At 42.7% G+C, this 13,686-nt stretch overlaps 1 protein-coding gene across 3 annotated transcripts in view; it reads right to left on the minus strand.

Moving 5' to 3' along the window:
• EGFR (epidermal growth factor receptor) overlaps positions 1-13,686 on the minus strand; it is a 157,536-nt gene that overhangs the window by 28,821 nt on the left and 115,029 nt on the right. For all 3 annotated transcript variants that reach the window (XM_021531481.2, XM_021531480.2, XM_021531482.2), the window contains exons 6-15: positions 13,559-13,677; positions 11,991-12,132; positions 11,159-11,275; positions 10,490-10,616; positions 10,322-10,395; positions 9,051-9,141; positions 8,107-8,306; positions 6,936-7,068; positions 5,485-5,584; positions 3,435-3,592 (exon numbers count right to left, since the gene is read on the minus strand). In XM_021531481.2, the coding sequence (XP_021387156.1) occupies positions 3,435-3,592; positions 5,485-5,584; positions 6,936-7,068; positions 8,107-8,306; positions 9,051-9,141; positions 10,322-10,395; positions 10,490-10,616; positions 11,159-11,275; positions 11,991-12,132; positions 13,559-13,677 (1,261 nt within the window). The remainder of the gene's footprint in view (positions 1-3,434; positions 3,593-5,484; positions 5,585-6,935; positions 7,069-8,106; positions 8,307-9,050; positions 9,142-10,321; positions 10,396-10,489; positions 10,617-11,158; positions 11,276-11,990; positions 12,133-13,558; positions 13,678-13,686) is intronic.

The following is a 13,686-nucleotide window of genomic DNA, read 5'->3' on the forward strand; positions in this document are numbered from 1 at the left end:
AATTTCACAAGTCAGAGAAGAAACAAAGCCCATAAGAATTATCCCTCCAGGACTATATATAACTATCTTTCTTAATGTGGAATTTTATGATGACACCCTACATAAGTAACCCAGATTTTATGGAACCTAAACAATCATGTTTTCCATTCCTGAGTATTTTTTATTCTGCTTACAGAAACCAAAATGATAAATGTGACCTTAAGTTATGCAGTAACTCAAGATCTTATGGATATATTGGATGAGTATAACAGCAGTTGTAGTCTTTGATATATTTCTCTAGTTATTGCAAAATTAGTTCTGTGTACAGCTCCTGAAAACTACTTTATCTTGAACTACATTTTACCCATCTATGTAAATATTACTTGTCCCAGTGCAGACACAGCAATTTATTTCCTAAATCCACCAAAATTTTAACAACTTTTTTTCCCCCACCTATAATTCCTAATTTGATATAATACAGCCAGGTTGTCATGATTGATGAGCCTTTTAGAGGGGACTCACACTATAACAGCCTAAGTTACTTTACAATCACAAAAGAAATGGAAAATAATTTTTTTATATTTTTAAACTTTACAAAAATTTTACCGTGTCCTTTCTTTCTAAGTAACCTTCCAAGAGTGACAAAAGCAAAAAATTTGTGCTGTGCTTCTGCAGCCTTCCCTTTCAGATCCCCTGGCCACTTCCTGATCTCCAAAAATCCCTTAGTATTTAAAATGAACGCTGGTGAGACACAGAGTGTTGATAGCAACTGTGGATGGAGGCAGGATGTGCAAGCCAGTGGTATTGGCTACAGTGGTGGCTTCTTCTCCTTGATTATCCACTCCAGTGGCGACGTCTGAGTTTATTTCCTGTACTCTGTGAGGCTGGCAAGGGAAAATCAAATCCTACAACACTGACCAGATTAATTAGGATGGTTAGTGTCTTTAATTGATGAACATATGGGTTAATTCCAGGGATTTTGAGATGTTGCTTTCTTTAGCATAGCATGTAATTCTCAGCTGTACCTAGAGGCAGGGAAAAATGAAGCTTGTATACAAAATCCCCAAGAAAATACAGGAGAATTGGGAGAGAAGGGGTCTTTTGGGCTAAGCAGGAGAAAACATCCTTCATTCTATTTCCTAATGAAGGCTGAAAAATGGATTCAGCAAAGAAAATGAGACTCAAAGAGATTCTTCATGGCATTGCAAAAGAAGCAATGTATGACCAGTATGCATACCTAAAGCAAAAAAATGAAATTTGTGACAAAACTCAGCTGGGAAGAGAAGTCTTTTACTTGAAGCTTCTTCAAATAAGGAAAACAGAGAGAGATCCTGGGAACCCTTGCTTGCATGACTACTGAAGTCAGCACACTTAATCATGCTGATAAGATTTTGTGGGCTCTAGCCGTGAAATTGGACAGGGACAGAAATGAAGTTGTTTCTTGTCATGCAGGAATCGCTGAGACTGTGGTTTTTAAGGATGCAAAAACTTTGTGAGACAGATGTTTTCCACCCACTGCTGAACATTCCCATTCCCACAGCAAAATGAGGGAAAGGCGTGAAGAGAAATGGCACTGCTGATGGATTGCCTTCAGAGGGACAATGCTGTGCCTGACTGCATGTTCCCATATTATAACACTGACAATGGCTCCCTACTCATCCATGGCCACAGATGTCTCATCTGTATAGCAAATACTGCAACACTACCTCCTTCTAGCTCTCTTGAGCCCTTCAGGGACACAGCCTATTTCATCTGCCACATTTGGGCATCAATTTGAATTGGGCTATTGAGCATGTTCACAATCTAACTGATGCAAACTCAGCCCAGCTCTTTCATGTGAAAGATGAAATTAATACTACTTTTTATGTTCTGCCTTGATAACACAGGGCCAAATACACTGAGGCATATGTTGGTAATCATCATGTTAAAAAAAATCTCCTTACTGTAACCTCACCTCCTGCCTGACTCTTATGGTTCCCCCATCCACTGTTAAAGCAAGGCAGGAATTGACTTCTCTAATCAATTCTGCTTGGGGAACTTGCTTGTGCACTAAGAGTCACTGTGTGGCTTCTTTTACATCCCTGCCTGGCAAATTATGTTCTCCAAATCTGCAATGGAGTCTAGTGTTTGATCTCACTACTGAGGCTGCACAGTGAAAAAAAAAGCCTTGTTCAGATGTGGTTACTCATTACACTATTCCACTAATCAGCTGCATTTCCATGTGGCCATGGAGGGTAGAAGGAGGATATTGGACCACTGTGGCCAGTAGGGACTACTGAAGTAATTAATAAAGAGCAACCTTATTATGATCCCTTTTCAACTGAGAAAATTTCTTCCTGGACTTGCAGTGGGAAGCCCTGATAAGCCTTGTCTGTGACTATAGAAAAAGCAGAGGGCATCGCTGTAAATCCTGGTAAATCCAGCAAGCTGGTATAACTACTGTCTGAAATCCATTGCACTGAATTTCACTATGAGCAGTAGAAAGGGCTGTTACTAGCAGATTCCACCCTTCATCTCCTTTTTCCCATGAAGGTGGGAAACTGGCAATTGGGTTAGCTAATATACAATGTGATGATTGGTCTGAGTATGTTACAACTCCTCTCTTGCAACACTAATTACAGGCATATTATAGAAGGATTTTGGATCAGACAGACTTGCAGAGTAAAAAGCAGAGGCCTGTGAAGGAAAATACACCAAGCATTTCAGAGCTTTTTGCTCTGAAAGCATCACAGTCCAATAACCAGCTCTCAAACCCTAAAACCTTTTCCTGTGCATCCCATATCTTTTGTAGGTTGGAAATCAGGAGGAGAGACCATTACTACTTGTGATGTAGGTTAAAGAGATCAATTCACACCTTGTTACAGGTTGCAGTTTAAGCGTGTCCCCAAGTGAGGAAAACATGGCTCATATAGAATGGATTTACTGTGATGCCTGTTAAAAAAGCCACACTCACAAGGCTTTAAACTCAGACCAAGTGCTAGTGTATGGAAAGAAGGAAAAAACAGAAGATCACTGTGTTACCCCACTAAGATTTCTCTCCTGAAAGTTGAAAGGTGTACAGAAAAATGGGCCCCAGGAACCCAATATCCAGCAGATGTCACTGATGTTCCTCTCAAAACCAGAGGACACAGCAACAAGACAGATGGGGAAAAAAGGGTGCATCACTGGTGGATGTGTCCTGTAAAATTCTTTCAAGTTACCAAGCAAGCCTGTTTCAAATCCCTTAAACTATTTTTTTCTTTCCTTCTGCATAAAGACAAAGTACCACTGACCTTTTCCTACTTACAAAGTTTGCCACACTCTGCTTACGTTAACTATGCCTTCCTGACCTCTCTTGCTCCGTGCTAGTTCTCAGTGGTTTGACATGGGACCATCAGGAGGAGAAGGAGCTCAAGACAAGCTGTTTCTCTGTTTCTTTTCTTCCCTGTCACCCTTCAGTCCCAGGTTTTACTTACCCCCGGGTACAGTTTGGATGGCAGAGCTGGCAAACATTATTCCCATCAGCATATTTCCAGACGAGGGTGTCATTCTCACCCAGAACCCCTGCTGGGCAGGATTTCACACAGTGGGGGCCATCTATAAAATGGGCACACTTCATGCAATTGTCAGGGCCCTGCAGAGAGAAACAACTTGTTTGCAATGCCCTTACATCACCCTATTCAGGAGGAAATTCAGAAGATAAATCTAAACGCCTTTTACAGCTGGAAGTTTTCAGCATTATCTGCGTTTATTACCTTGCTACCTGATATTCTTGGAAGCAATTGCTCCTGCAGGATGGACCATACAAAAGACAGTTCCTGCTGCTTAAAGCTAATATTTTCTTGCATTTCCATGTTGCTTTTCCTCCTCTGCCTTTTGTATCATTGGAAAACTTGTGTTTTGCATTTTAAATGGGAAAGAATTTAATGACACCTTGATAAGGGGTTAGCTGAAAAGCAGATAGCTTGGTTGCTACCTGCAATATACTGTCACATAATTTAAATTGTGGATATAGACCTCCTGATACCTCCCTGAAATACTGGAATCAAACTATTATTTTTCTGGTTTCTCAGCACAGCTCTTTCCTCTATTAGGAAGAAGCATAGGATGATGAAGGCAAACCAAGGAGTCCATGCATTTTTCTTCCCACTTCGAAAAGCACTTCATTTGTATTTAAAGGTATTGCCTTTGGCTATTTTTGACAGAACTGTTTTTATTAAGACTGTAACAGCATCATGAATGACCTAAATATTTTAAAGCAGGGGAACCAGCAATTGTGGGTCAAATTCTACTGAGGAGGAAAACCAGACCGGATCCACAGTGCTGGTTGCAGTGGGACAAAAGTAAGACACGCTACAGGAAGATTATTTTAATCACTGCAATGTCTAAGGGCCACTATAATAGACTGATTACTAGATGCTAGGCAAATATGGAACAGGGGGTCACTGCCTGAAGGAGTTTATAATGTAAATAACATCCTTGAGGCCATGATGCTAGGAGGGAGGATGGAAATGCTTCACATTACTGAGCAGTGACTCTTCAAACTGATGATTGTTGTCCTTGTTCTTGACAGGACAGGGTTAATTTTTGCAGTAGCCAGGAGGGGCATGGCTAGGACATGGGGGTTATTTTATACCTCTTCATGTATACCTTCTTCCCCAAGGGGCAGGGAGAAGGAGTTTCCTCTGGGGAGAAGGTGTTCCTTCTGGTTGAGCAAGCATGGTAGAGGGAGCAGTGGGATAATGCTGGTTGTGAGCAATTACATGAGAATCCTTCACCTTTCTTGCACACTGTTACTAATGTTGTTGCTGTTACTGCTCCCTTTCTTATCTCATTACTGGAAACTCCAGTAAATTGCTCTTATCTCAATCCATGATTTTCCCCTCTTATGCCTCCAATTCTCCTCTCCAGCCTGCCACAGGGGAAGGAGGGGGAGGGAGTGATGGAGTGGATTGTCGTTTGGAGAGTCTCAGTGGGACTACTAAATTGGGGTGTACCATTCCTAAACCACAACAATGAGCAAGGGTCAAACACTCAGAGGCTGTGGGCGGTGGCAAAGGTGTTTAAAGAGCTGGGTTAAATAACACAGAGGTGGACCTGTGATGGAAGCAAGAGATTCGATCTCAAAAAAAAAAAAAAAATAGAGATAACTGGACTATTGCAATTAAGATCTGAGTTTGATCTAATGTGCTCATATCAACTTGGAAGTTGAGTGGTTATATGTTACTCAAACTTTTGCCATATTTGCCAAAGGAAGTATTTTTTTAAAATACAAATTTTAATATTTAAAAAATATTAAGGACTCTACAATGTCTGTGACTGTGGATTACATGTCAGAAAATAAAACTAACACCCTGAGGTTTCCTATCCTGCTACTTTGCCCCATGATCTTGATTTCTAACCACCCCCAATCTCTGCTTCACCTCAAACAGGGTTAAAATGAGACCTCAGGATTATCTGAACATGGGAAATACATATTAATACATGGTCTGAGGCTCAGGTTTGCTAAGAAGAATCTGCTCTTACAGGTCCAGTGCAGGTTGCATTGTACATGGTGGAGTTTTGCACCAGGCACTCAGGGTGGCAGGGGAGGCACTTGGAGTCCTTTTCAAACTCTCTTGGCTCCCTGGAAAACAGCAACAACAACAACAACAAAGAAATAATTAAACCTCAGAAATAATAGTAAGTGATAAATTGTGATCTTCTCTCCTTCTCCAGACTTTTCCACATTCGACTGAGATGATGATGGTACTGAGACAGGAGGAGGGACCCTCTTGGCTACACCAGTAGCACTTGCTCAGTACAAACAGGAGGACATAAGAGAAAGGGAAATTTGGTTGACAGTGAAACACATGACACTCCAGATTGCACACTACAAATGAATTTACTTTCCCTTTTAAGCTATTGTCTCAGAATACTCACAACCATTTCTAGAGGCTTTTAAATGGTAGTAATGCAAGAGATCAGCAAAAACAGTTCAAGTGATTACAAGGCTACAAATAATAATTAGGAAAGTTAAACAGCAAGGCACTGATAATTAAATTCATGTCTTCCCTACAACACACAATGAATCATTAAAATATGAAAGTTGAGAACAGATGGTTTTAATAGCAATAAAGCTGTTCCACTTCAAGTAATGGTGTTATTAATTAAACTAAATCTACCCATCATTTGACACAAAATAATGACCTGATCTGCCCTTCAGGTTATAATAGCTGCTAGAGCTTTAAAAAAAAAAAGACAGCTGCTAAACTGCAAGCCACTAGAGAAATACAAACATCAGAGGCATTAGCACCCTGACAAGTACTTTCTTAATACTCAGGAGCTTTAAAAGTCAGACTTTGTAATTTTGCTGCTAGACATGCCTTTTCCACCTACATCACCTGCTGAACTGATACACAAGGCAGCTTTTTCCATGTCCTAAGTGAGGCTGAGACAATAATTTTGTCTGAAATTGCTGCTCTCAGTCATTTTCAAATGAAAGTTCATTCTCCCTTGACTGCAACTTCTCAAAGTGCAAGGGTGAGCTGCTCATCTGAGCAAATATAGGAGGAAGGAAGTCTACCAAGCAGTGAAGCCCTGACTCTGGGGATGACTGAGCTCCCTGAGACTCGAAATGGCTCTTGGCTCTCACCTGGTGTACTTGACATGACAGTCACAGATTGGGCTTTAAGCTCCTTTCTTTCTTATGGGAAGGAAGCCCAAGGTCTCCTTGGGCCTCCAGATAGTCTCCTTGTGGGCTTAAGGGGATGTTTTCTTAGCAGTCACCATGTCAGGAGCAAATCCCTAAGGCACGCTGAATGTGGAAGGAGAGGTACCTTAGCTAGGTACTGTGTTCACACCACATCTCTGCAAGCTGGGGCAATCCCATGCAACCAGAGACCCAGCTTCTTGCTTTCTTTCTAGCTACAACACATTTTAAAAACCAAAGCCCCCATACCATCACCAAAACCTAAAGCACCCCTGAGACACCTTACCCTTGCAGGATGTTGCACTGTTTCACACATTCCTTCTGACGATCAAAAAACCTGCAGGAGAAGCAGTGGAAGGGCCCTGGGCCCCAGCAGCCTACGTCTGAGCACAGGGGGTCACAAACATGCTTGGCAGCAGCTGAGAGAGAAAGAGGGACAAGAAAAGACATGAATGTCAAAGCAAGAGAGAGGTCAAACTCTGTTCTCACTCCATCTGACCAACTGGCTTCTCCAACCTGTTCCAAAACAGATATGAATGGTTCTGGTAGAGTGGAAGAGGAATAATCATGCTTCTTTAAATCCCAAAGCCTGAAACTGAGTGACATCTGGCCATTCAGAATAAGAATGATCTCCTCTGTGACAGCTTAACATATGTATGATAAAGTTAAATCAGGCTGAGGGAGCTGGGGATGTCCACCCAGGTGAAGAGACAGCTCTGGAGAAACATTATTGGGGCTTTTTTGTACTTGATGGACACTTACAACAACTTTTTAACAAGGCCTGTAGTGACAGGACACAGAGAAATGCTTTTGAATGAAAAGAGTAGATAGATTTATGGATACAATGAAGAGATAGTTACAATGGGTGGTGAGACACTGGCATGAGTTTCATAGGGAATTGGTGGATGCCTAATCCCTCAAAGTTCAGGGTCAGATTGGATGGGCCCTGAGCAACCTGGTCTAGTGAAAGACATCGCTGCCCACAGCAGGGGAGGTTGGCCTACATGACCTTTAAAGGTCCCTTCTCACCCAAACCATTCTGTGTTTCTATGATAAATTTCTAAAATACAACAAATTCATATTCTACAAAAAGAAATAATTAGATTTTGGCTCAGGGACCACTGCAGTCAACAGCAGAATGGCTGAACAACAGCTTCAACCTTGTTAAAAAAGGCCAGGTTTAGGAGTTAGCTTTTGTGTCCTTCAAGTGACGTGGCTTCACTACATTCATTGTAGTGAAGAATCTCCTAATTTGCTGGACACCACAAAGTCCACATTTTGGTAGGAAAAAAAATCCCGCTCTTCCCACACCACTTTCATTAAAGCAGTATCACTGTTGAATTTTTTAGCTAGAGGAATATGGAGAAAAAAGCCTTGCTTGAATCATGAAAACGCAAGCTTACTCTTGCATTTCAGCATGAGCTTTGATGGTGAGCAGGAATGCAGCACTCACTTACCACACTCATTTTTATCTCTATTCTGTAAAATCTTTGTTTTCTGGCTCTCAGTTGCAAACAGGCTGTTCCAGTCCATGGTGTCAGCATAGCAGAGGTTCTTGTTCCTCATAATGGCAACGTCTCCATCACTTATTTCCTTGAGGGAGCGCAGCCCTAGGGACTGTATTTTCAAGTTAACAACGGCAAGGGAATACTGGCCACTAAAATGGAGAGAGACGAATAGAAAAAAACATGCAAGAAAGGTAAGCAGGATTTACTTAGCATGTTTTTATTTTAGTTGTCAAATGCATCCTGCTGTGAACTGCATTTTCTTCAAGCAAGGTTCTGCTCAGCCTTCTAAACTTAATGCCATGTATGTGTCATGCCTATTACGTAACAACTGCAATATTCACATCTGGTTTTGCAAGGGTTTTTTACACTAAAACTGTCAGGACACACATGTTCTGACAATTAAATGATGTGGAACAATTGTTGTAGGTAAAGCAGCTATTATTTTGTGCTTGTCCACCAAGTCACTCTTCCACCTAGGGCAAGCTTAGGAGGGCACTTGGAAGCATTGCTGATGTCGGCACTGCTTGGCAGCCTCCATCCATGACTGCCCAGCTACCTCAAATCCCACAATGCTTCTGACCACATTTTGACTTACCCCAGACTGTAAAGAGAGCTTTCTGTCCTGCTTGTGCTTCCAGGATGGTGGGTGAAGCCCTGGTTCTGAAAGTAGGTTCAGGACAGCCCTCCATACATGGCACAGAGCTGAGGGTCTTTACTCCCAGGGCACATTATCTATGCTACAGAGATGGTGATCTACTCCTTGCAGGGTTTGCCCCATTTTGCATCAGTTTTGGGACACCTGAGTCTCACACTGCTTGCAACCTTGGTGTGCTCAGACAAGAGCAGCTCAAAACAGGGTTTCTCAGAGTGGCTGTGGCACATGATTTACTTACTGTTGCTTTGTTCTGCCTCGTATAATCTCCAGATTTTCAAAAGCATAGAGATCAGTAGCATTCTCAGGCCAGGCTTGAATCAACAAAAATCCTGCAAGAGGAAAAGAAGATTTAAAAAAAAAAAAAAAAAAAAGAAATAAACTCACTGTTAGTGCTGGCAGCAGAGCCTTCTCCTGTAGCAAATCCTGCACTGGGAGAAGGCACTTGTACTTTCCCTATGCTTATCTGAAGGATATCAGAGTCTAACACGACATTTTAGGGAGCAAGGAGATATTTTTAAACCCTGTTTTATAAACAGTTTACTTCTCAGCCCACTGTGAGGGCTTAGGAGCACAACAGAGCATGTTGTTGAACCACACATCCTGCCACACCGAGTCACCAGCAACAATGGCTCTTGCCAGTAGGTACCCTAGTGAGAGGCTGCAGACTCAATCTGTGGGAGAAAGACAGCACTCCATCCTTTTTTCAGTCAACCTCAGGGAAGAGAAAAACTGAAAAGCAGGAACAGAGCAGAATAGCTACTTGTAGTGGATTTTCTGAGGCAAGCAGAATTCCCTACTCAGCTGAGGTGTTTGGGAGGAAGGGGTGAATTTGGAAAATTTCAGGCTGCTGTATGAAACTCTGAAGTTTTCCTGAAGGGAACCACACAGTGAGAGAGCAAGAAGAGGAGAACTGGAGTCATGTCTGTAGACCCAGCCCTGATGTTACATTCATTTCATAATGGGCTGAACGCAATTACTTTTAATTGATACTTGGTGCAAGACGGTGGCTGAGTGCTCCACTGGCTGCTTTGTGCTCATGGAGACACATTTACCCCAAGGAAGAGCTCATCAGGCTGGAGAGGGTGTCTCCATAAGGATGATGCAAGCCTCTGAGCACACCTCCCTAAGGAGCTGCTGAAAGGTTTTCCACAAATAGAAACACACTGGGCTTTTTTTAGCTGGAGTGGCACGCCTCTGCATCACCACATGCTTCTTGGGTGGCTGAGGATCTCCACTGCTTTTACTCTTCTCTAGGGCTGACAGTTCAGCAGAAGGGATGTTCTGGCCAAACCACACACCTTGGATGAAAGACCAGTATGGGTTATGTGGGCGTAATGCTGGCAATGTGCTGCTGACCACCTTGGTTAAGAGTGACCCTTGTTAGCTCACAGACAAGAAACACTTTGCATGCACTTCCCTTCATGTGCTTAAAAAATTTTCCTCCTCCCCCCATTTGTGTTTCTGGCAGTATCAGTCAAAAAACCACCTCAGCTTAAATTCATTGCTAACCTGATATTTCTTTGACTGTTTTGAAGACATCCAATTTCTTGGGATCCAAAGGTAGGGTTTTCGTGAAGGCATCACTGAAACAAACAGAGAAATTGTGAAAAGAACAGCTTAGCCTGGATTGTCTCTAGCCTTTTTCTTTCAGTGCTTGATGTCCAGCAGGTAACTCACCCTAGAAATGCAACTGGGAGAATGCTGACATCCCCATTGATCTTGGTACAGTTTTTGAAGGAGTCAATATTTGTGGCATTTATGGAGAGGATCCCTTTAAGTTCACCTATTCCGATGCCATTGCACACTGTTAAAGGAGAGATACAGAAGTTAGGGGGGACAAAAGTGAAGCCCAGTCACAAGGCAGGATAGAAACATGGAGGTGCCACAAGTTCAGAAAGAATTCCTGTATGGCCAAACCTATCACTCTTAGATGAGTTCACAGATCTTTTGCCAATTTTTGATTTTCAGAAAGTGCCACAGGATAACTACTTCCTGCTTGCCCAGCCGTGCAGCTCTGGTCTGAGCATCTTTGCACACAGGCTTTGGCCCTTCTTTGTCCTATTTCCATTCCCCTTGATGAGACACTGGGAAGGACAAATGGAGGAGAAGGCTGACTGCAAGATATACATGCACACAGTTTATCCACTGTACTTGTGGTGTATCCCACCTGGACAACATGCTCCACAGTCATGCTTCCTGATCAAGCCACTTGTCAGATCTCCAAACTATTGCTGGATCTGATTTACATTGAATTTTCACTTAACTAAGATCAGAATTCCCTGCACTTTTCCTAGTAAGTTCTCTATCATCCCAAAGCCTCACTGGGTTATTCCATGCTTTTTATACCTTTGCTGCATAGCCCATCACACTTTTTACACTTCCGAACACCATTTTCTTCCACTTCGTAAGTATCAGCGTTGCACGAACGAACGCAGGAACCGTGGTCTGTCACCACGTAGTTGTCTGGGGAAAAAAAAGGACAATGACTTAGGTGACTGAAAATACAAGAGGGATGACTGAAAGATGACTGAAAATACAAGAGGAATGCTTTGAGGTCCAGACAAGCACCTCAAGACTTGTAAGAAAAAAGGGCTTTGAGCTTTTGGTACATTCAGGAAAGTATAGCCATTGTCACAAACATCATTTGAAGGTAGATGAACATACAGTGCTATCACCATTTTAAAGGGAGGGGAATGGTCACAGAAGGATAAATCAACATCCATGTCTTGGTGGATTAAAAAAATACAGAAATGGAACAGCAAGAAAGGAAAAGCAAGCATCTGTAGAGAAAACAATGATCACAGGCCTTGAGATAGAGTCTTAAAATCAATTACTTTTTAACAGTCCTAATTGAGAACCAGTTAAGAGTTGATAATGCTTTGGTAAACCATAGCATTGATCCCATATAGCCATTGTTTAATGTTTTTTAGAAGATGCCTTTCTCTTCACCAAGAGAAAAATTTTCAGAAGTCAAAATGCAAAGACTAAAAACCAGGCAAGGTGATGGATGCAGACTGTTTCAAGAGGCTCCCTTTGTCACCTGTTCTCAGTTCCCATAGAAACTGAAGAGAACAAGTGCTCTTTCACCTGACCACAACTCAGAGGGATGACATAGGACCCTTCCCTCTTTTCTCCAATTCCCCACCTCTTCTGGGGCTTCAACCTAAAATGAACTTACGTGGACATTCCTTCACACAAGTGGCTCCGAAGCTATATTTTCCTTCAGGGTTCACATCCATCTGGTAAGTGGTGGGGTTATACAGGACCAATGGGGGACATGTATCCTTGCACGTAGCATCGTCCCGAAACTTGCGGCATGCCTGTCATTGAACAACAGCACCCATTAAACTGCCTTTTCCTTAAGAAGTGACAGTGATTTTACATCTGGTCTTCAAAACACTCTGATGGCCTCATCTGCTTCCTGCTCAGCTCTAATGGAAACCCCAGGTAGCTACAGGAATGGTCCCTCAGGCTTTGAAGTTGAAAGGTTGCTTCAGGCTGGGCAATGGAGTTCAGTAGTTTTTTAAAAAAGAAACCATGAGCTTTTCTTTTTCTGAACCAGAAACCTTGGCACTCTGGTGGAGAACTGCTGAGATTCACATGGGAACGGGAGCAAATCTGCATGCCTCAGACAGAAAAATTTTCCCTTACAAGCAGCAACCAGATCAAGACAAACTATACTTTTCTTGGCCAGTTTTTAATAACCTAAATCAAATCAAGTCCTTTCCTGCCAATTACTGACTTTTCTGGCTAGATATTAAACTCAAGCCATTATATCTGGCTGCAGGTAATGAACAATTCAGCAGGCATTTATGAAGGGCAAGTTGGTTCTTCCAATCTAAATCTACATTAAATTAATAATTACTCTATTTTTCCCTTTCTTCTCCCCTGGCTTTCCAGATGAGAGAGAGTAACTGTCTTCTCTGTAAGCCAGTAAGGGGATCATAGCCATCTTAAAAGGAAACCAGAAATAGAGGTAACAACAGTAAAATCCAGCCTGGAGAATTTCTATGGTGATTACTGAGATGTCACTTAATTTTGAATGAAGTGTAGTGAAAACATGGGGAAAAGTTAAAATCACAGCATGCACCAAACCCCTGAAACTCTCATGGAAAAGCAATGAGACCTTTATTCCCTAAAGAACCTCCATCTGTTTCTTCTCTCTTCACTGCCCCAGGGCTCCCCAAATACAGTGCTTTTGTGCCAAGTCAAAAGCAGAAAGAGAAACCCAGATTTCATGTGTGAAGTTCGGTGAAATGCGAAAAAATGAAGATCCATCACTTCTTTACTTCCCTTTCAAGTTCTTACTTTAGTAAACCAAGATTAGTACTGACTAATGCTAAGGAGTACAAGGCAAAGCTGTGCTGGCCTGGATAACTGCTGCACCGTGGGGGCTGCTGTGGGCCTGGGGACCTGCTCACGTGGGGAAGTTGCCTATGGCAAACACTTAGATGCTCTGCAACAACGCTGAGCTCACTGGGCAGTCAAAGGCACTAACACTGGTTTGGAACACACTAGGAAGGTCCATGGGCAATGTCAGCAAAGACCAGCAAAGGCTGCTGTGAAGTTCACATCATCTTCCCTCCCAACAACCACCCATGCAGGGAAGCCCTGGAGCACCCTCCAGGTCAGCATCTCTCAGGAGGCTTTCTGGGATGAAGAAAGCTAGGGGACAAGCAGCTGAAAGCCCTGCTCGCTGTGTCAGGGGCTGGAGCCATTGTGGTGGTGGTGGTGCAGCATCATTACCAGGCAGTCGCTCTCCCGAGGCCCGGTGCACCCCGCGGCACACTGGTTGTGGCAGCAGTCGCTGGGCACCTTTCCCCTGCACCGACCAGAGCACTGCTGAGCACAGATGACTTTTGTTACTGGAAGAT

The sequence above is a fragment of the Lonchura striata genome, chromosome 1, assembly GCF_046129695.1.
Source record: "Lonchura striata isolate bLonStr1 chromosome 1, bLonStr1.mat, whole genome shotgun sequence".
NCBI classification, from domain to species: domain Eukaryota; kingdom Metazoa; phylum Chordata; class Aves; order Passeriformes; family Estrildidae; genus Lonchura; species Lonchura striata.